The following is a 22,274-nucleotide window of genomic DNA, read 5'->3' as shown; positions in this document are numbered from 1 at the left end:
CCCTGTGTGGGCAGGGCAAGGAGGGATCACTGTATCGCTATAACATGTGTCTGTTTTGCAGGCAGCAACGCCAGTCGCCTGCCCTCTGCTCAGTCTTGTCTCACGTACGAGCGCGGCAGGTGGGCAGAGCCGCACTGGGAGCGGCTGGGATGCTACAGGCAGACCTGTCAGCCTGCTCTTGTGGAACAGCATCACAGGTGGTAGGGGCATATTTTCCTCCCTCCTCTTGATGTACAAGCAGGTTAGGATGGCAGTGACAGGGGAACACAGACCTGCCCACCGTCAGTTAGTTTATCCCATGCCTCCTGCTCTCGGAGAGGATGCGCTCAGCAGGGTGCCGGCAGCACAGCCCACCTGTCACCCACCCACGGGCGTCTTTGCCTAAAAAAATACCCTTGCAGGAGACTCCTCTGGGCTTGCAGCACGGCCCTCCCAGCCAGGCATGGGAGGAGGAGGGGGATCCACAGAGAGAATAAAACAAGGAGCAACTCATGGATCCTGCAGTCTGAGTAGAGGCAAAATCTTGGACTTGGAGGGAGGGCAAAGATTAGAGGAAAAGCAGGGTTTGTAAATAACTTCTACCTACAGCAGAAGTAGCACAGCTCTGCCTGCTGGGGACATCAGATTTCTGGGGCAGATAAGGAGCTCACGGCTCAGCAGAGGTTTGTGCCTGCAGAGCTTTGAAAGAAATAGAATTATGGGTTTAACAGCAGTAAATACCTTTGTGAGCAAAGGAAAGAGTCTGCGATGCTGAAAATACCCTTTGCATGAGCTAACGCACACCTGATGCAACACAGGACCACGGGCACCAAGATGGATGCCAGGACAGAGACACGCTCGCAGGGTTCCTTGCAAAAGCATCCTCTGATTAAGCAAAGCAAACACTGCCGGGCTCATAAACGGCTGCCCAAGTCCTTCTCCTTGGTAATACCAAGTGTTGCAACAGCTACACGTACCTTAGCGCTTTACACCCACTGACCCATGCTCCACCTGCAAGCTGGGACTGTGTGTCCCCCACCAGCACCTCGAGCCCGGCAGCAGCGTTAACGGAGCCCGGAGTGACATCATGTCCTCCTCCGAGGATTTATGAAGCTAATTCTCCCGGGTCAGCAAATGAACATGCTTCCTTTAGGAAGGTACTACAGATGCTAACATGTCATCAATTATTCATCCTGCTCTTTGAAGAATTGTTAAGTTCCTAGTGGGAAATTAATTTTGCTATAATGAGGTTTGTATTTCTATGAGAGTTTAAGCATGTCCCTGTCACCGCTATTCATAAGGTTTTTTTTCTCCCCAAGATCAAACTCCAGTTCCCTTTTGGTAACATAATTTTGCCGTTACCGCACAAGAGAGCGCAGAGATTACCAGATTTCAGTATTTTTCATATTTCTAGGTATCCACCGTTATAAGACTAGCAGGCAGGAAGTTAAAGTCATTTTAGAAAGACTTTTTTTCCTTTTTTAACTTAACCAAGTCAGAAAGCAGTGGATCTTACTTTGCATTTGAAACACAAATCGTGCCGCTGCTCCGGAGGTGGCCTCGCTTAGCCACCACCCACGCACGCACGCAGCAGTATGCCCCACCAGCTCCGGTCCTGCTAAGCAGCATTTCCCCAAAGCCCCAGCTGCCCCCGCAGGCACATCTGGCACAGGACCAGAGAGGCTGGCACGGCAGTGAGAGTGCTCTTACTCTTGACCTGCTGCTCTCTGCAGGCGACCCAGCCACTCTCTGCATTGCAGCTCTCTTCCACATCCATAACCACAGGCTCTTCCGAGCGAAAGCACCTGGATCTCTGGCATGTGACTTCTCCATAACAAGCTGCTTGGCTGGATTTCCACCTCCCCATGGAGTGCAGGAGCCCTGGGACACCGTTCGCCTCCTGCTTCAGCCCACGCGGCTGCTCCTCGGGATGCCAGCAGCACGCTCCCTGCTCCCCAGGACTTCCAGCAAACTGCACTAGCACAAGAGCATGGTGATGCTAACGCCCCCGGAAGCCCACAGCCCCAGCTCCCTCAAAGGCAGTAAGAAGAAATGCTTCTTTTCCAGACCTGCATGGACTGACCCATCAGCATGCATAAGGTTTTCCATCCCCACGCTAGAAACTGCTGCTGCCCACGCACGCACGCACAACACACCTACATCATCTGGTAAACGCTTATGGCACCCGTCACAGCTGCCGCGCTACTTAATGACAACAAAACAAGCCGCAGTTTATTATAAAAGATTGCTGCTCATTAGAGTTTGGCTTCGATTCAGCTCTCCCAGGTGGGACGCAGCTCCCTGGGCTTAGGCAGGTTTGTCATGGTGGGAGATAACCGTGGAGAAGTCCTTGTCCCCTAAGCGTGCACGTAAAGAGGATCCAGGGAGCAGCAACAGATTGCGGTGTTGACGGAGCAAACGCGCAGAAGTCCCTCAAGCACTACATTGTCATGAATTACTATTAAGCGGTGACAGCGTGCTTGACCTGCAGGCAGCCCTTCAGCCACACGTACAAGCTGTCTGTGGAAATCCCAACGCCAACAGGAGCCGTGATAAAGTCACACTGGCCAAGCAGGATTTCAATGTGGTTTACGCCTTCTCTGTGGCCCTGCAGAAGAAACCAACTAACAAGGCCAGATCACTCCTAATTATTACCCCTAACCAAAAATCCCTTCAGCAGAACACAAAGACAAAATTTAAATTATTAATTTGCAGTTTATAGTGGCATGTATTATTATTTGCATTGTGAATTATTCACTCGTCCCCTCTCCTCCCCCAGGCTCCCGATGAACAAGAGCTTTTGTTTGAGGGATGTATGGCGGGAGGGGGAAATGGCCTGGTCCCCTTTCCCCTGCGGATTTGCACGCTGCAGCTCACATAGCGCTCCCATCCTGACCCTGCCAACAGACGGTGACAGTACAGAGGAAACAAAACCCAAGGCACCAGCTGGATTAATCTGCTCAGACAAAGCAGTCCCGGGCAATCATTATTCTCACGACTATTTGCAACCATAGGCACATGCAGGCAGCGAGCAGAACCCCACCACGCCACCCCTCCGAAATGCTGGCTGTGAAAAAAGCAATAGGAGAAATAAACCCGTTTCGGTGCTATCTTACACCGTAATGCCCCTGAGGGAGCAAACAAATAAAACGTGTGAGCGTGGCTGGGCACATCGTGCAGAGAGCCGCCAGCTCTGGCCCAGCTGGTACCGATGGGAAGCCCTGCAGCGCCTGCTCCAGTAATCCCACATTTGTGGGGGGGGAAAAAAAAAGGTGCGTGTGGGAGAAACCTGATAAAGGTTTGCGGGGATGGCGGCAGTAGGAAACCACAGCAAAGCCAGGCGGTTTGAAAATGGAGGAAATGGAGAGAAATTGCCTTTCTGGATAGGGAATTGCAGGAAAGCCACCACAGGCCTGCTTCAGCATCGCATGTTAGCTCAGCTCCTCTCTCCTGCTCCAGGAACAGCTCTATAAGTGACTCAGGAGTTTACCCATTAGAGGTATTAATAAAGCACTGATTCAGCAGTGGCTGAGGCCTGTGACACACATACGCTAAGCTGAAAGAAGGTGAAACATCTCAAAAGCTTCTGACAAGCCCAGGCAGCTCAAATTCTGCCGCTTTGATTTTGAAAGATAAAAACTAATGGTGCAGCTTTGCCTCCGTGTTTTCCAGGGGTTCATGGATGGGTCCCATCAAGGTTATGCAAGAGGTGATGAAAAACAGCGGACGATGACAGGGTCGAGCCAGCCATCACCTGGAAAAGCAAACAGCCAAAATCCCCACCTCACTGGTGCTTAACAGCAGAACGGACACAAAGAAAGCCAAACCATATTGCTGTGTGCGGCACCATGGAGTTAAAATACCATTAAAAGGGGATTTTAAGCCTCAATGGGCTACCAAATGCCTTACCCTGGGGAGTGGGGGGGCCCAGGCAATTTCACAGGAGCTTTGTCTGAAAAAAGCCTCCAGAATTGGGCATTCACACCAGTGAACCCACCTGTATGCAGCCTGCCAAGCTGAAGGGGTTTGCTTGGGGTCGAAACAAGGAGGGGACCAGTGAGGCTGAGCTGCTCAGAGCAAACCTGGTAAGATGTGACACAAGGTGACTCTGGGCGACTCATGGCAACGGAATCGGGGAAAAACCAACTTGAGAAGTCCACGGCCTTAAACAAGGTGGAATTTGGGTAGTATGAGGCAATTCCCCTAGTACCACCTCCTGGTTTACCCCGCAGGAGCCAGACCATCTACATCCCATCCTGTTCCACTTTTCTCCCTCTTTCACCAAAGCACAACATGGAGCAAATCGTCATTTCAATCCATCGAGCTGCAATGGCTAAACAGGAGCTGAGGCAACATAAAGCCACTGCTTACACCAGAGGTACCTCATTTTAAAGAATTAAAGTAACTGCCCAACATCCCGAAGCTCCTTCATCATGGAAATGCTTCCTTGGAAAAACGAAAACTCTTTCCCAAATTAACAAACCAGAACTACCCTAAAAGCAGGGACCAACCCGCGCTGGAAACAGGCTCTCCCCGACACCACAAAACCTGAATCCATCACAGATATTTAATGTTTCATTTCTAGCATGCAAATGATTTCTCAGGCCACTGCTCACTAATGTTTAATGCAACAGACCTGTGAGATCTGATGGGGATAAGAAAGAAAAGGAGCTTCCACATGCATATTTCAGCGGACTTTCATTCCAGCTGGTGAAAATACTGTATTTAATTGGCTTTTGTCACCTTTGTGGCTGTTACCGCTTACAAAACACCGATCGCCAACTCAAAATGATCCCGCAGAGATAAATGTACATTATCAGTTCTCCACTGGCTTTCCAGGTGTCTGCCTACAAATTAGTTTTTGAAATACGAGCTGCTGTCAGTGAGGCATTAGAGACCCCACAACCCTCGCCCCCCTGCCCACGCTCTCCCCCTTTTCAATGGTGCTAGCGCCGTGCCCACGTAATACATGAAATTACATTTACATCAGGCTGTTATTCATGCACCGTTTCCCGAGGCACCCCAGACCCGAAGCCTCTGCCTCTGCGCAGGAGGAGCAAGGAGAAGTCCCAAGGGAGCCAAAAGCAACCCAGAGTCCAGGGCCAGGGCCCTTCCGTCCCCAGCAGTGACCCAGCCCTCCTCTGCAGAGGGGCACCCACACCTTCGGTGCACGCAGAGGACAGGGAAACAGCGATGCACGGGTGCACAGGCACCCAGGAGAACCCTGTTGTGCCCACGGAAGGATTTCTTTTTAGCCTCCACGTTTACAGGATCAGGTTTTCGCTGGTGGCATCTTGCCTTTGAGCAGAGGAGCAGGTCGGTGCTGTCCCGCAGCTGCTGAGAGCATCGCCCGTGGCTGGGGCTGCCCCCCACATCCTTCACCCTGGCCCAGCTGCCTCCCCACACTTTCCATCTCCTCACACAGAAGCTTAATGACTTTGAGCAAGTCGTTTCAATCCATCAACGTGCTTAATAGACGAAAATGTCAAAATACACGCTGATGAGGCGACAATTCATGGGAGGTTTAACGAAAGGTTAAAGCAACCTTTCCCAGAGCGAGTGCGTGCGTGCGGCCGTGCTCCTCCTGATCCCACATGAGTCACTGCCGTGCGAAACACTCCAGTTAGCACTGAACACCCAGCGCTGCCTTCACGGTCTGCATCTGATCTGACCTTTCTCCTCTCCCCCTGGCCGCTCGCAGGGCCATCACATCACAACACCATTGCAAACAACAACCGCTCGACCACTGACGCATCCGCGCCCGAAGGGTCCCTCTGGAAATCAAATCGGAGATGCGATGGGCAGCAGCCTCGGAAAGCCACATCCCAGGCTGCTTTTTCTCCCTTAGAGCTGAAAACACTGTGAAAAATTCATGACTGTTCAAATGTGCATCTTTCCATCCTTCTGAGTCCCGATCCCAGGCTGAGCCAGTCCCAGGGCCACCACTCTCCTCTGCTCCCCTTGACCTTCCGCAACACTTGAACTCCATCGAATTGCTGCACAACGTGCTCACCATATATGTGGACACTTCCCCTTACCCACATCTTTCTTTTCACCCTCTTCTCTGAAATGCAAGCTGCAGAGGAATCTTCTCCTTTTTCTTACTAAAAATAATGCCTTTCAGTAGAAATCAAAGGTGCTCCAAGAGTGCCCAAGAATAACCATTAAGAGCGATGTAACCAGCAGACGTGACAGTGGAAGGAGGTCTGCTGCAATTTCAGAAAGAGGCATCACGGAGATGAGACACAGATTAATCGCTGCAGCTAAATGGCTCCTGTTCTCAGGCTCTGCGAACCCCAGTGGGTTCCAAACGCATATTCAAGTCAACAATTATAAAATAGTTTCAATTTCAATAGACCAACAAAAAAAACCCATCATGCAAAATGAATGTTATTAACCATTAATGGATCTCTGAGAATATTCATATAAATAATCACTTTTCTTTATAGTTGAGATTCAATAGCCCACTCATTGCCCCAGCCTTTTCTCAGGAGGCTGAGTGCATGGGAGTGCCTGTCCCAAGAGAGTGAATTCAATCAATGTTTTGCTAATAACATATATCCTCCTCTTCGGCAACAGGCAACCCCTTTGCATCCTCAAATTCACTATCATCTGACGACCAGCTCCACCACAGAAAACACCAGCTCTGGTTTGGGTCTGATGGACAAGCTCTGGCTGAACCTTGCTGCCTTGCTTTAAGGTTTAAAAAGCTCCAGCCTCCAGCATCCCACCTCGCACCCGCCAGCAGAACGCGTCAAACCTGGATTCAACCTCTGCTGCGCAGCAGTAAGACACCACCACTGCAGGGAGCTCAGCTGGGAGATGTCAAACCATCCCACGGTTTAGGTACAAACCTCACCAGGCAGCTCCCTCCTCACCGGTGGGAAGATATCCTATTGTTTTGGACTCGTCTCCACCAGCTGACAACCAAGAAGCACATTGTACACCTACATTGCACCCCAGCAGCCCTCGATGCCAGGAGCTGGTGTTGGCAGATGTGCAGACAGGCCAGACAAGGAAAAATGGTTGGGACTCAACCGCTGTCCGCCACTCGAGATGTCTACAGCAGGGGACTGGGCCAAGGGGTGACAACGCTGGGGTCCCCACCAGCTTCCTCCAGCTGCAGCCGGCTGGATCCCAGCCAGCGGTGTGGGGTGATGGCAGCTCAGGGATTCAGCCCCCATTTGCAGTGCGAGCTGCCTGCAGGAAAATACCCATTGGCCAGCATGCAGAACCAACACCCGCCGCCTGCTCCTCTCCCCCAGACAGTCATAAAGCAGGAGACATATGAAAGGACATTAAAACTGGTTAAAACTGTGAGAAGCCATAAAGAAAAGCAAGCTTCCTGGCAGCTCCTGTACCTAAGTGGGCAGTTCTCAATCCCGGGGCTGTCCCCCGCCAAATCCCACCGTGCAGAAGGCAGCAGGCAGGTCTCACACGATCTGGCCCAAGGGCACTCAGCCAAACCATTCTCCTTCCTATGCAAAGCTGCAAACAAGCGTGTTTCAAATCAACTTGACATTTACCATCCTTTGGTACAGACTTCCCTTCTACCCCCGTTTCCTCAGGATAAAACAAAGCGGCAGCAGCACTTGCTGCCAGAGTCTGCCCCTTCCTTAGGGATGGAGAGGTGCCACAGAGCTGCCACAGGGACGGGCAGGAGGTGTCTGGCCTAAATCGATCACCAGCACGAGGAACTGCCACTGTAAGTAAAGGACACTGTCGTGCCTTGACGTGAGGACACCCAGAAACATTGACAGTGGCATCCCCAGTGATGGGGACACAAGCAGGGCACCAGCACTGTAAAACCTACACCCTCTCCTCCGCACCAGGCCCAGCCTATACCTTCCCCCCTCTCCAAGCGTTGGCCAGAACCCAACCTACAAGTTTTGGGGCTAAATCTCTCCCTCCTGGACAAGTAAAGAAGGAAGATCCCAAAAAACACTGCTGTGTGCCGAAGTACGGTACTGGTGCCAAAGCGTGGTGCAGCCGGGTGCCTCTTTCTGCCATCTCCAGGTGCAGTCCCAAGGGGGATGAACGTGAATGCTGTCACCTGGGGGTGCGGGGACCTTCCCCCCGACCCCGTACAGCTTCCCAGGAGACTCATTTGTCCTTCCCATAGATGTCACCATCTAAAAGTTTCTCCAGTTAAAATCTTTTGCCTCCTGCCCATAGCGATATCCCACCATCCCTCCCTCCTCCCCACAGCACCTTCGCTGCCGAGGGTAAGTTTGTTCCACATTTAGCCCACGCACTCTGTCCTGCTCCTTTGTTCCCTCACGTTAAAAAAAAAAAAATTAAAAAATCCAGTTTGCTAATGGGTTTCTGGCAACGGGAACTGGAGACAAAGCCTCAGGTGGAGCCATGTGAGGTTTGGGGGTGAACAGGGGACATGAGTGCCGCCTCACCCCATGACCCAGCAGCTCTGTGCGTGCTGCAGCACAGCTGCTCTGCCCCATTTGCTCCGTCCCAGACACCTCCGCTTACCAGTGACACCTGAGGCAGAAACATTGCAGAAATCGGATCGGGGAGCAAACACAGAGTGATAGGACTGAATACGGAAAAGCAAGATATTTTCTTGCAGGAAGGAAAGGGTTGGAGCAAAGCGGATGACTCCAGCTCTGCATGCAGCTCCTGGGGATGGGCTGGCGGCGCGCGCCGGGGTCTGGGGCTGCCCTGCTCTGCCCACCACATTGCAAAGAAAAAGGAAAAGTCAGGTTTCCTTGGCAACATAAGGGTGGCTGGAAGCATCACCTCATGCCTGCCAGCAGCCGGCCCCGGCATCAGCTCCGCCGCCTGCCCTGGGAGCAAGTGGCAGCAGAGGAGGGTGCGCTGGGGGGGATGTTCGGTAGGGTGATGGAGGGATGGGGCATCACGGACCCCGCAGCAAGTGGGATCCTAGCCAGGTGCCTGCCATCAGCTGAGCCGCTTTTGTGGAAGAGAAACGCGTTTCCCAACTGCCGGAGGAAGGCAAGGCAGGGCATCACCACAACCCGACAGAGGAAAGCCCTTCCCCACCCCGCTGCCGTGTACAGGCATCCACCAGGAAGCGACTCAGGCTCTGGTTAAGCCACCAAGGGTCCCAGGCAGGCACAGAGCCCCGTGACACCCCTGTGAGCACCGTGACTCCAGGGAGAGCCCTGGGGCATGAAGATGGCTGCAGAACATGGCCTTGGTCCTGTCCTCCATCACACCCAGAGCGGTGCGAGTATTAGGGGCTGCTGCAGCATCTCCATCCTGGAGGACCCCCCGATCTCACGCACCAGGGACATCCCTGCCCACACACCACCACGGCCCGGCTCAGAGCAGAGCAGACCCCTCCAGGAGCTCCATGGGGAGCCAGCAGCAGCCCCACGAGCTCCATCCTACCGGGCTCTCCTCCCCCCTTCTAAATGAGCGCAAAGAGAAAGGCGGTTCAACTCACACCTCGCTAATTGTTATTTGTAATACACCAGTAACATTTTAATTAATGTGAAGTCTTCAGCATAACAGCCACCCAAGGTACAAAGATAAACCAGAATAAACAGGGCTTGATTAAATACATAATTAATGTTCCACTAAACCCAGCATATATGAATATTAATTAGCAGGAATAGTCTGCAGTTTGGCATCTCCTGTCTTTATCAATTTATTCTTTACATTGTCAGTTCCAGCTTTGGAACAAATTAACAAACCTTTTGCTTGCCGACAGAGCCCACTAAATACAAACTAAATGCAAGAGGCTGGTCTTTACATTCAATTATCTCACCCGCACATTAAATGGCTTCCAGCACATTTGCCTGAAACCAAAGACAGATGTGTTGCCAAGACCGAAGCATGTTCATCCCTAAATGGGGCTCAGAGTAAATAAAACTGTTCTCTGCTGGCAGTAATAAGAGGGAACCCATTCCCCATGAGCAGCTGAGCAGAACAGGGCCAGACATAGTCCTTGCGAGGGTTTTAACCACTGAATGCAGGGACTTGGTAGAGTTTGGACTTGGCTGTGAAACACAACAGGTTTCAGAGGAGCAAGACCAGCTCCAGCCCATCAGAGGCACTTGGGCAGACCAGAGGTCCAGCAAGGTGAGAATGGACAGGAGCAGTCCCCTCCCAGCTGCACCCGCCTTGCTGCAACATCCCCCCCCTCCGAGGCACGTGAGGTTTTATGAAGCGTTATGAAGACAAGGGTAGGACAGAAAACCTTTGGGAACCACCTGGACAACCTCTGATGACAGGCTTCCTGCAACTGCACTGGGCTTGTGGGGAAACAGAGCAAGCACCAGACGTGGTAAGAGCCTTGTGCTGCTGCCAAAGGGAGCACCGAGTCATTTGCAAGCCCAGGGGCCAAGAGAGCCGGCAGCCTGCATCTGGCAGCCGCGCCGAGGCACTGAGCATCCCCAACTTCGGAGCTCAGCACCTCCTGCCTCCTCCCCGGCACAGGCGCTGCCGCCCCACACGCTAACCGAGGTGTCATTATGCTGCAGGAGTCTGCGCTAATTATAGCGTCAGCCTTTCCGCTCGCAGGGATGATAATTGAGGTAGAGCATTACAGTGTTTCCAAACCCCGCGCCGCAGGCAGGGGCCGCAGTGGATCAGAGAAGTACCACTGGCGGTGCTGAGACTTTGCTGGGAAAGCAAAAGGACTTCGGCAAAAGCCAAGCTGAGCCCCATCCCGCTGCTCACCGAGAGGCTGGACCAGCAACTGCCTCATGCAAGAGAGACCAGAGACCCTGGTAATGAGCAGGGCAGGCCACAAGCTCCTGTCTTAATCACAATCTGAATTATTTATTAGTGCGAAATCGGTGCTGGCATCCTATGACCTGCAGGCAGGGCTCTGGGGAGCACGATGGCAGGCACGGGCTCAAATCCAACTTCTGCGACTTGAAAACTCTGGATCACTTTGGGCAAATCCCTGTTGAAACAATGACGTTGGTACAGGGCTTTGCCATCGGTGAGCGGCCCCACCGAGCACAAGCAGCCACTGTCACCCACCCAGCCCCATAACAGCGCTGTGGGGCTGCTGGAAAGGCACACCCCAGCTGCAAAAGAGCAGGAGGGGGACTTTGGGGACAGGGCTTGGCAGGGACAGACACCCCACCACGACCTAGAGACCCCCGCTGAGCCGAGCCGAGCCTCTGGCCAGGGGCTGAGCAGCAGAACCACCCACAGGCCACCACTCACACACCTCTCTGGATATTAAGCTTTAATATTGTGACCTTTAAGATGCAAGAGAGAATTTCTGAGTCTCCCAAGAGTGGCTTTGTGCTCTTGCAGAAGCAATGAAAGGTTAGACCAGTGGCTCTGCGGCAGCCAAGGCTGCATTGCCATTAACCTATTGCTACAGGTGACACTTTGTTCACTCCTCTACAAAACTTCCTTTTTTTGCTGGTGACAGAGACAGGAGTCCCCAGCCAACACAGCCCGAGGAGCGAAATGCACACACTGCCCAGCTCTTCACCCTGGCTTCCTGACACTTCGTTTGAAGAATAAAGTCCAATTACAGTTCACTCAGTGCAAATGCTTCCTGCTTTTTTGCATGTGTGGCTAATTTAAAGCTCCCTACTTGCCTTGTCTGTCAGGCATCTGCCTCCCCTGGCAAATACATGGAGCTGAACTAAAGCATCTGAGTTATCTACCTATAATTTTAAAAAAAGAAAGAAAAAAAAAAGGTATACAAAGAGCAAAATCCACGGGAGCAGGAGCACCCAAGGGCACTGGGAACCAATGACCAGCTAGAAGCAAGCAATCACTGCCCAGAGACAAGCAAGTGACAGCGAGGCTGGAAGGGACGGCAGCTCACGAGTGCTCACGGAGAACACCCACGCACAGCCCAACTCCAATGCTGAGACAGCCCACTGCGTGTTTGCTTTGATTTTTTCCCTGCCATTCAATCCTGGGGTTCCCTTGCAGGGGGAGGAATACAGGATCTGTGACTACAGACCCATAACGGAGCCGTCTCACCCAGGAAGCCCAACCAGTGATGGAATTTAAGACGAATGCCCTGGAATCGGATAAAAGTCACTCTCGAAATCAAAAAGCACACGTGACAATGCAAGGCAGCTCCCCCTCCCCAGCTCTGACAGTTGAAGCAAGCCCCGTGCTGCAGCAGCTCTCACGGCTGACAATAGCCGCCTCCTTGCCAACAAGCCACGCGTTCTTGCCAGCTCGGAAAGCACGGCTCTTCCAAAGGCACTCATCCTTCCGCAAGTTTACAGATCCAAGTTATGGAGAAAAGCCTTTCCCTGTTCCCCCACCACCCCCCCCACCATCCAGGCTACAACCTGAGACAGGCAGAGACTGAGCTGGGAAGGGAGAAAGAAAAGGGGAGGGGAAGGAGAGGAGGGGGAAGGGGAGAAGAAACCAGGGAAGCAAGTGTTTGGAAGGGTTGCTTTGTATTACTTTCAACATCACAAAGAATTGCAAAGCAGCAGAGTGTCCTCAACTGCGACAAATTTACCTCGTATCTTTTTTATCACAACTTTTTGTGTTGTCTCAAAGCCCAGCCCCTGGCAGGACACAACCCTCCAAGACTTGGGGCTCTGCAGTTTTCCATCTATTGGCAAAATCCATCCCTTGATTAAGAAAACCCCAACTGTACATGCTCCCGCAGAGAAGCATAGAACAGAATCATAGAAACATCAAGGTTGGAAAAGACCTCTAGGATCATCAAGTCCAACCGCCAACCCAACACTAAACCATGCCCTGAAGTGCCACGTCTACACATCGTTTAAAGACCTCCAGGGATGGCAACCCTACCACCTCTCTGGGCAGCCTGTGCCAATGCCTGACCACTCTTTCAGTAAAGAAATTTCTCCTAATAGCCAATCTAAACCTCCCCTAATGGAGCTTGAAGCCATTTCCTCTTGTTCTATCACTAGTGACCTGGGAGAAGAGACCAACCCCCACCTCACTACAGCCTCCTTTCAGGTAGTTGTAGCGAGCGAGAAGTGGTGCTTTAAAATACATCTCTTGCTGGTACACAGACCAGAAGAGAAACAAAAAGAGACCAGGATTTGTTGTTTTTATAGTGTCATCTTTCTTCAATATACTCTCAGATTCACAGCTTTCACCCACGACAGGCTGGCAATAGCGAGTGAGGCTGCAGATGTTCAAGATGCAGCAGCAGCCCGAGCCCGTGGGCTCCCCCCGAGCCTCCTCCTCATAGTGAGTTTTGCTGCCAAGACCTTACATGGTTCAGCCCTACCAAGAGAGCAAGATTTGATGTGATAGATCTTGTCAAAAGGCACCCAGGCACGCACTCGGTGAGTGCGATCTGCGAGCAGCAAGAAAAAGAAGGGAGAGAAGGCAGCAGCCCTGTACGCTCCTCCCAGGATGGCACCAACCCTGGGAAGAGGCTGCCCATGAGCAGAGATGGATGGACAGACAGACAGGACTCACCTGGGATGTTGTGGATGGTTATGGCAAGGATCATCAGCATAATCCGCCTCCAGCTGCTGCTGCCGGCCGTCGGGGCACCGTCCCTGGCCGTGGGGAACGTTGGGGGGCCATCTGGTAGGCCGGCCCCTGTGCCCTTCCTCCTCTGATAGGGCTCCCCGTTCTCACCTTTGTCTGGGGGTACAGAAAACAGCCAGGTCAGCCGAGAGGGTGACAGGCAGACAGCTGGGCATCTCCTGCCTCCCCTCCCAGAAGGAAAAAGCAGAGAGAAGGAAATACACCAACCAAAGCAGGGCTGAAGGTGTGTGCGTTGGCCCCCCTTCCCCTTCGTTTCAGGTTAGGGTAGGGGGTTTCCCCCCATGCAGACCATAAAGCCCATGGGCCAGGGAGACCCTGAGGCAAAGCAGAAGTTCATCCTCTGCCTCATCCACCGGGGACCCGCTCCCGGCTCCACACGGCTCCCCAGCATCACCCCCCGGCTCACACCCACCTGCAAACCCAAAGTCCTGATCTGGCAGGGTGAGCTCTGGGGCCGGTGGCTGATGAGGATGATGAGGACAGAGCTGCCAGGCAGCAGCCGCAGGGATCCACAGTGAGACCAGACAGCTCCCCCCCTGCCAGCCCCAAACCTGGCAGGTCTCTATTTCCATTGCCTTCGCTGAGGAAGGAGAACCCTGTAACACTTCATTTTGATTTCAGCCCTGTCATGAAACAAGTGTGCTGAGCCACATTTAGTGACTATTTGTTCCACTATCAAAAGATTTGCCGCTGTCATTTGCTACGATGTCACCGGATACTGAGAGGTATCTCCTGGACCTCTGCTCCCAGCAGGACCATTACTATCAACTCTATTTCAACCGGTTATTTAAAACCACACCACTAAAACCCAAGCCCCAGTTAGGGCTGTAAAGGGTAGAACAAGCACCAGGCAGTGCCGTAATAAAGCCTACGCACACCGAGTCCCTCACTGTTCACCTTCAGTGTGAAAAGGTGAAGGGAAGCCAAGAAATAAGGAGCACCAATTCCTTAACCTCACACAGCAACAGCTACAGCTTCATATTAAAGAAGATTTGACATTTAAACGATATAATTCTCTTGCCCTGGATTTATATAATTCTCTCTCCTGTCCATTGACTCACCCACCCCAAGAGCTTTTTTTCCACAGACACGGTCTAAAGAGCTGTCTGAAACCGTTTTGACCGAACGCCGATTGCTTCCCCCGCCGTGTGGAGGCCGGACAATGCCCGACCGCCTCGCGGCGTGTTGCGCAGCGTGCGTTTTCAGCACCAGTTCAGAACCTCAGCCTAAGAGGGCTCATGCAAATTGACACAAGGGGTCACCTTGGGAAAGCAGCGCTAGCGGCAACACTTCACATCTTGCCATCTGTAACACAAAAACGAACACGTAAAGGCATCCCGAAACGGTCCTTAACAACACAGAAAGTAAAACCACAGAATTTAATACGTTTTGGTACCAAAAACACAGGGCAAAGACTAAAAACCCACTTGTCTGCAGTGGGACCAGACGACTCTCCGGCAGATTCCCTCCTGCCACCTCCCATGCTACGGGAGCATCCCCACATGGCGTCACCAGGGCTGCAAGCCGCAACACCCACAACTCTCATGCTTTCCCCCGCAAGGCCATCACCACTGCCACTCTGCAAACAGCAAGATCCTGCGCAGATAAACATTGTCGTTGTCATTAGCCGTGTGGAGCCAGACGCTTTCTGTCCCCAAATCCTAGCCCAGTCAGTCAATAATGCGCAGTAACATTTGATGGCAAAGCTTCATTCTAGCCTGCAGGGACAAAGATAAATATTTTTTTTAGGCAATAGCAAGGACAACCAGGTCCAGCGGAGTGGCTTGTCCAATTCACCGCAGGAGCGCTGGCGCAGCAGACCCCTGGCAAAGGGACAGCCAAGGCTAAAGCCACTTACAGATGAAATTCCCTTCTTCTGCCAGACCACTGGATTATTTTAATTGCTTGGCACGCATCCCCCTGGCCCCACAGACAGCGTTATCCTCAGCTGACCCTGCCCCGGCCACCAGTGCTGACCCACAGACTTACACCCAGCACGCCGCCAGCAGCCCCATCACCGCAGCACAACAGGCATGGCTTTGCACCACGGCACCATCCTCGTGCTGCCCCAGGCTCCGGGATTGCTCGTGCTGCAGAGCCACCGACACAAAAACCAGGGTGATGCGAGGATGCAGAGAGGTGCAGGAATCCCCCTCCAGGGTCAAGGGCTTTCCAGTGAGGAGGAAAAACAGTTTACATGATGTTTAGAGAAAGGCACTGCCATTCAAGTGACAGAGCACCAGAAAGCAAAAAGTGTTTGACAAAACCATGAGCGACCACGCTGCCGCGCCAGCCACGGCTGCGTAGGCTCTTGACGCAGTTTTTCCGTGGTACAAATGCAGGATGAATGCTGAAAGTGGAGGTTTCGTTGACTGCCGGGAAGCTTTACATTTTGCAGGCTTCAGGTATCTGCTGGGGGAATGCAGGGAAAATGCAGAATGTAATGTCAGTGACTTATTTTTTCTTAAATCAGGCCAAAAAGCTGCCTGCTGACAGTACAGTAGCACCCCCTCTGTGCTCTCATCTCTCACAGCACCAGCTAAGAACAGCATTACCAATGCCAAGCAGGATACTCCATCACTGGTAATTTTCTTTTTTTTTCCTTTTTCTTTTCACTTATCTCACGATGTGACCTAGTCCAGTCTACCCTTTGCATTTCTGACTTTAAGATTGTGCTTAAAAACAAAGCCAGCTCTTTAACTCAAGAGAAGCATGAGCCTTCCAAGCAAGTATAAGCCTGTGTCCACCACACCTTCTGCAATCTTAGCTCTTCCCTTACCTCTTTCTCACCTCCTCCAGCCCTACCCTGAGACCAGGCTCAGGCTGGAGCCTGCCTCCTTCCCCTGGATTGATCCAGCCTCTCCTTCCAGCCACAGCAGCAGACATAAAAACACGCCACGTCAAGGAGCCGACCATCACCCCACACCGCTGCTCTGGCCAAGTCCTTGACCACGTCACCCTCATCTTCTCTGGGAAAAATCTAAACAAAATGTAAATCCAGGGGCTTACTTCTCAGGGACAATCTGATCATTGCAGCATGGCGGATGCCCATGTGCTCCCGGGCAGCGGACAGGCACAGGAGGCAGGACTACCTCACCCAGAGCCATGGCAGCAAATCCACAGCAGAACCACGGGTGGAAACCCCAGATGTCTCAGTTTCTGTCCCCAGGGTTTAGGCAGAGCAAGCCAAAAAAAAAAAAAAAAAAAAGGAAAAAATCAAAACCTCCCTGCTGCTTTTCTCTTGGCACTTAACAGAACCGATACACCAAATGTCATTGGAGTTTCCAAAACTCTAACTTTTGGGCTCTGACCCAGCTGTCCAAACTGATCCTGGCAAGCACAAAGACGCACTCATGCACGGAAACTCCCGGTGCTTGGAGCTGTTGGATTTTTGGGCTTTTTGTTGCCTTACTCCAGCCCTACCTCCACCTTATTTCCCTTGTCTCTGGATTTGACGGGTTCACCACAAAACCGTGCTGTCCCCCAGGACTCCTGCAGCAAGGCAGAGCAAGGCTTTTGCTGGTGTTTAAACATCAAAGCGAAGCCTTGCCAGCTCCCTCTTCCAGGCTTTGGTCTCAGCTCCCCGACTCCTGTTTGTGCGTGACTTTTCATTGAGAAAAAGCGTGCTTTGCTGAACGCCTGGCCACAAGCATGGGGGGAAGTCCTGGAGAGGAACTATGAATGCCACAGAGGGAATCAGCTGTGCCTCGGGGCTGCCCATACCTGTGGAAACCAGAGGCCCGAAAGCATCAGATATGAACATCCACACTGCCTGCACCCATCCCACTCAGCTCACAGGCGTTTGGCTTCCCCAGCTCCGCAAAGGAGTGGAGCAAGGGATGCAACCACTGACCTTCATCTCCTCGTGTGGCATAACTAGGGAATCATAGAATCATTAAGGTTGGAAAAGACCTCTAGGATCATCAAATCCAACTGCCAACCCAACACCCCCAGGCCTCCTAAACCATGCCCTGAAGTGCCCACATCTACATGTTTTTCGAACTGCTCCAGGGATGGTGACTCCCCCACCTCTCTGGGCAGCTTGTTCCAGTGCCTCTTTCAGTAAAGGAATTTCTCCTAATATCCCATCTAAACCTCCCCTAACACAACTTGAGGCCATTTCCTCTTGCTCTATCGCTTGTTCCTTGGGAGAAGAGACCGACCCCCCCCTCACTCCAGCCCCTCTCAGGCAGCTGCAGAGAGCGAGAAGGGCTCCCCTCAGCCCCCTCTTCTCCAGGCTAAACCCCCCCAGCTCCCTCAGCCGCCCCCCAGCACACTTGTGCTCCAGACCCTGCCCCAGCCCCGCTGCCCTTCTCTGGACACGCTCCAGCACCTCAATGTCCTTCTTGTCCTGAGGGGCCCAAAACTGAGCCCTGGGGAACCCCGCTCATGACTGGCCACCAGCTGGATTCAGCTCCGTTCACCACAACTCTCCGGGCTCGGCCAGCCAGCCAGTTTTTACCCAGTGAAGAGCACACCCGTCCAAGCCATGAGCCGCCAGCTTCTCTGGGAGGATGCTGTGGACAGAGTCAAAGGCTTTGCTGAAGTCCAGGCAGACGACATCCACAGCCTTTCCCTCATGCCCTAGGCAGGTCACCCTGCCATAGAAGGTCACCTGGTCATAGGAGGAGATCAGGCTGCTCAGGCAGGACCTGCCTTTCATGAACCCATGCTGGCTGGGCCTGATCCCTGGTTGTCCCACATGTGCCTGGTAGGGTCCCTCAAGATAAACCACTCCATAACCTTCCCCAGTACCGAGGTCAGGCTGACAGGCCTGTAGTTCCCCAGATCCTCCTTCCAGCCCTTCTTGTAGATGGGCGTCACATCAGCAAGCCTCCAGTCATCTGGGACCTCCTCTTTACCTCCCATGGTAAATGGGAGGCCATCTGGGACTTCCCATTTACCAGGACTGCTGGTAAATGAAGGAGAGTGGCTTGGCGAGCTCCTCCGCCAGCTCCCTCAGTGCTCTCAGGTGGATCCCATCCAGCCCCACAGACTTGTGAGTGTCCAGGTGGAGCAGCAGGTCATAAACTGCTTCTTCCTCCTGGATATGGGGGGGTTTGTTCTGCTCCCCATCCCTGCCTTCCAGCTCAGGGGGCTGAATACCCTGGGGATAACTGGTCTGGAAGTTTCAGCTATCCCCAGTCCGTTGAGAATTACCATGGCATTTCGGCAGCATCCTCTCCCCATTATCAGATTACCAGCAAAGATCCATTTCACGGCTCTCACTAATGAAAGCAAATGCCCAGGGCAGCTCCGTCGCTTCACATGAGCCTGCCACCTGCTAAGGTATCCATTGAGTCCCAGCACACAGGTATCATTTCTATTAGATACCTTTTTTTAAAATATTATTTTATTTTACTTCCAAGTAGTCTGCTTGCTACTACCGAAAATTTTTTTGATGAAAATTAGACTTTTTACAAGCATATTTGAAGCACCTTTAAGGTGAAAAAGGATCGGGGGATGCCATGGTGCCTGCGGGGGTGAGGAGCTCTGCTCCTGCCAGTGGCAAATGGGGGAAATCTGTGGGAAATAAACAGAATAGATGCAGGGGAAGTGCAGAGGGTGGTTTAGATGGACAATTTGAACACAAAATCGCCTCTCATACAAATTATCGATGCATTAGGAGAGGATAAAGGCAGCAACACCAAAGCCAGGGAGACAACCCCAGCATAATTTTCCCAGTAGTGTCACATATAGCAGTGAGACTACAAACCACACATGGGTCAAGCGGTACATTTTGCTTTCAGATTGCTGTGGGGGGCAGACATAATTACGGTGGGCTGATGATACCAGCTCAGTGTTGGACACAGCACAGGAGGGGGACTTGTGTGGCTGTCATACAAAATGCAGCACCCAAAGTGCTCCCAGCTTGAAATGCTGCAGGCTAAGGGGAACAAAACAATAATTACGGCTAAACGTGGCCTTGGCTGGAAATCAGGAAAGCCTCAATAGCAAATTGGAGTAGGGATAAGAGCAGAACAAGGGGTGTTTTTTAAAGAATATCTGACACAATCAGACAAGAGTACTTGCAAGAATGTTGCCAAGACAATTATGTGGCAAATAATTATCTGCACCACATACATTATTTTGAATCGTGTTCACAAGAAGTCCTCTATATATTCTACTCAATTTATCATTATTGAATTTCTTAGTAAAGCTGCAGGGTAAAGATTTTGCCAAAAGTTTAATTACATATGTGCAGCCTGCTGCATTTTTCATATCCTCTGCAGCCAGCACTGGAAAAAGATAAATGGCTCTGAGTATGGCTTAAACTGCCGGTGAAATAAAAAAAAACAACTGGCTTCTTATCAGCATGTGAAATAGCTTTTTATTTTTTATTATTTCTTAATGAAAACTGTTTGCATTAGCCATGAGCCCAGCTTTATTGCGCTCACAAGCGGTACACAAACAGACAAATACGCTATTTACTCTGTGCTCAAAAAAAACCCTCTTTACTGCGCTACTTTAGCTCCCAAATTCAAAATAAAGGCTATGTAGCTCTCTAGCTTTTCACATCTGCTTTAGAGCCCTTCTTCTCCTCTCTAGTTAGGCCTGGCTTTAGCCCTGCCTCTCTCTTCCTACAGCTCTCAAATGCTTGAATCTAAAAGTGCTCAACCAGGCTGCTGAGCCCGGGCTGGGGCTGGGCAAATCCCTGTCAGCCAGTCTCTGTGCGAGGAGCCCGTGCAACCCCTCTTAGGTGGCCTGAGACCCATTCTAGCCTCGACTCAGCTGCAAACCTCTCCCTCCAGCCTGGCCCCACAGCACTGGGGAGCTCCAGCGTGCCCGGGGTGGGGAGAGATGGGCTGGGGGACAGGAGTACAAGGGGGGCTGGAGGGAGCCGGTATCCCTGGCTCTCATGGGCAGCATCCCCACATCTCCTTTCTCCATGCCAGAGCAAGCTTGCTCACGGGAACCTGGAGCCTCCCTTGGCTGAAGATGCTGGAAGGAAAATCATTCACAGCTCCAAAATCCTCCTCCTACCTTTTCCTCCTTGATTTCCCCACCAAATTCTTGCAACAAGACTCTGCCTCACCAAGAAGGGATCTGGACCTGCCAGCAGCTGAGGGAGGGATCTCTGGGCTCTCACAGCAATGCAAGTCCCGCACCAGGGACTCTGGGGTTTCTTCCTTCAGATTAAACTTGCAAGAGATGAATTTATAAAAATTCGTCAGCTCCCATCTCTAAAGTGTGGCAGAAGGGAAGGAGATACAGTGCCCAGCACGGATGCACAACAGACTTATTAAACTATATGATTAACTGCCGCTCGCTTGTTGTTTGGAAAAGTTGTTTGGTGTTGATGCGTGTGGGAACAAGGCAAAAGAAGAAAAGCATCAAATACTCTGTTTTGAAAGCCTCCACCCAATGATGTCTCTGGCTCTCTCATCTGTTTCTACAATATCCATTACAACTGCACCCCCTAAGTGCAGGTAACAGCAAAGCAGCAGCCGCACATGTGGCCAGCAGCCGGCCCGTCTCCCAACACACTGCCAAATTCCTCTCGGCTCCTTCGAGCCCCACACCACACGCCACTCTCGTTATTGCCAATACCTGCTTTGTTTGCAGCTGGAAGTCTGTATTATGCATTATAGCTGCTCTGTTAAAACCAGGAGAGCTGAGCAAGCTTGGTCTGACCCCTTGTCTGGGGGCGGGGTAGGGAAGAGGGAACCCTTTGCTAAAGAAAATGATAACACAAGTAGTTGACATCCTTTCCCAAGGTGCAGAAAATAATTGCATGTTAAATTCTCTCCCCCGATGGCTGAGATAAATCAAAATTACTTGGAAAATTTCTAAGATTCCCAAAGGCCTGAGAGTCAATCCAAGCCCCTTACAGAAATGCTTGCCTGTGCAGTAAGCGTGACACTATTAACGTCTCTCACTCTGCAAACCCAAGCCCTTTCCCTGCTCCGCTCATCTCCATAAACCCTCGATACTCCATTGACTTTAAGCAGATGTAACAAATGCTTCGTGGCAGTTGGGCTCCATCCCTGTGGAACACGGGTCCCATCGGCGCTTCCACTCTGCAAAATCCACCCTGGACTCCACCTCTTGCTGCAACACAAAGGCATCGCTGCTCGTGCGCGGTGCCCGCCGCCGCCGCCAGACAGCGGGAGCATCCCCAAGGGTCTGCAGAGACCCCCGGCACGGGGGGCAGAGGGAGGACCACCCCAGTATGGACCCTTCTTCCTTCATCTGAAAGCTACAGAATGCAGCCGGGGCTGCCCAGGGGAGGCAGGCGGCACCGTTCCCCACATGGATCGGTGTACACCATCCCCTTCTCCTCAGCCTCTCATTTTCCTTCCTTTTTTGACCATGAGGAAACCCCAGAAGAGAAACTGCATCAAAATCAACAGCCACAGCCCTCGGGAAGCGGAGCCAGACACAGGCACGCTCCCAGCAGCACCCACGCATTGCTCCGCATTACAGCAACAGCACGCTCTGCCTTCTGAGGACACCACCATTACCATTCTTCATCTTTTTCTTTTTTTAAAGGCTGTTTTAAAGGATTACTGGCAGTACCTGGGTCTGAAGCCGCCAGTGCAACTGCTCTCCCTAGCACTGCGTGCCCATCCCATAGCACACATATGTAATCAAAGCAATCCCTCGCACATGCTGGCAGCGAGCAAGGGGAGCTAGTCCCCCTCCTAAACTCCTCCATGTCCTCGTTTTCCTCATCCTCTTTGTGCCGCTGCAGCAGGAATTTCAGGCATCACAGAAGGGCCTCAATGGTAAAAAGCAGATGGGTGTTAGGGAGCAGCTGCTCCCTGCCGCCACGCAGGCACGCTGCTCTTATCTGCCACCTCCATAAGAGGTTCTAATTACTGTAAGTAATTAAGCACAGC

At 52.0% G+C, this 22,274-nt stretch overlaps 1 protein-coding gene across 5 annotated transcripts in view; it reads right to left on the bottom strand.

Annotated features, from left to right (window-relative positions):
* SLC39A11 (solute carrier family 39 member 11) overlaps positions 1–22,274 on the bottom strand; it is a 97,880-nt gene that overhangs the window by 29,804 nt on the left and 45,802 nt on the right. For all 5 annotated transcript variants that reach the window (XM_075111629.1, XM_075111631.1, XM_075111633.1 and 2 more), the window contains one exon: positions 13,357–13,527. In XM_075111629.1, the coding sequence (XP_074967730.1) occupies positions 13,357–13,527 (171 nt within the window). The remainder of the gene's footprint in view (positions 1–13,356; positions 13,528–22,274) is intronic.

The sequence above is a fragment of the Phalacrocorax aristotelis genome, chromosome 16 (genome assembly GCF_949628215.1).
Source record: "Phalacrocorax aristotelis chromosome 16, bGulAri2.1, whole genome shotgun sequence".
Lineage (NCBI taxonomy): Eukaryota > Metazoa > Chordata > Aves > Suliformes > Phalacrocoracidae > Phalacrocorax > Phalacrocorax aristotelis.
The sequence above is the reverse complement of the archived record's forward strand: the minus strand, read 5'-3'. Positions and strand labels throughout refer to the sequence as shown.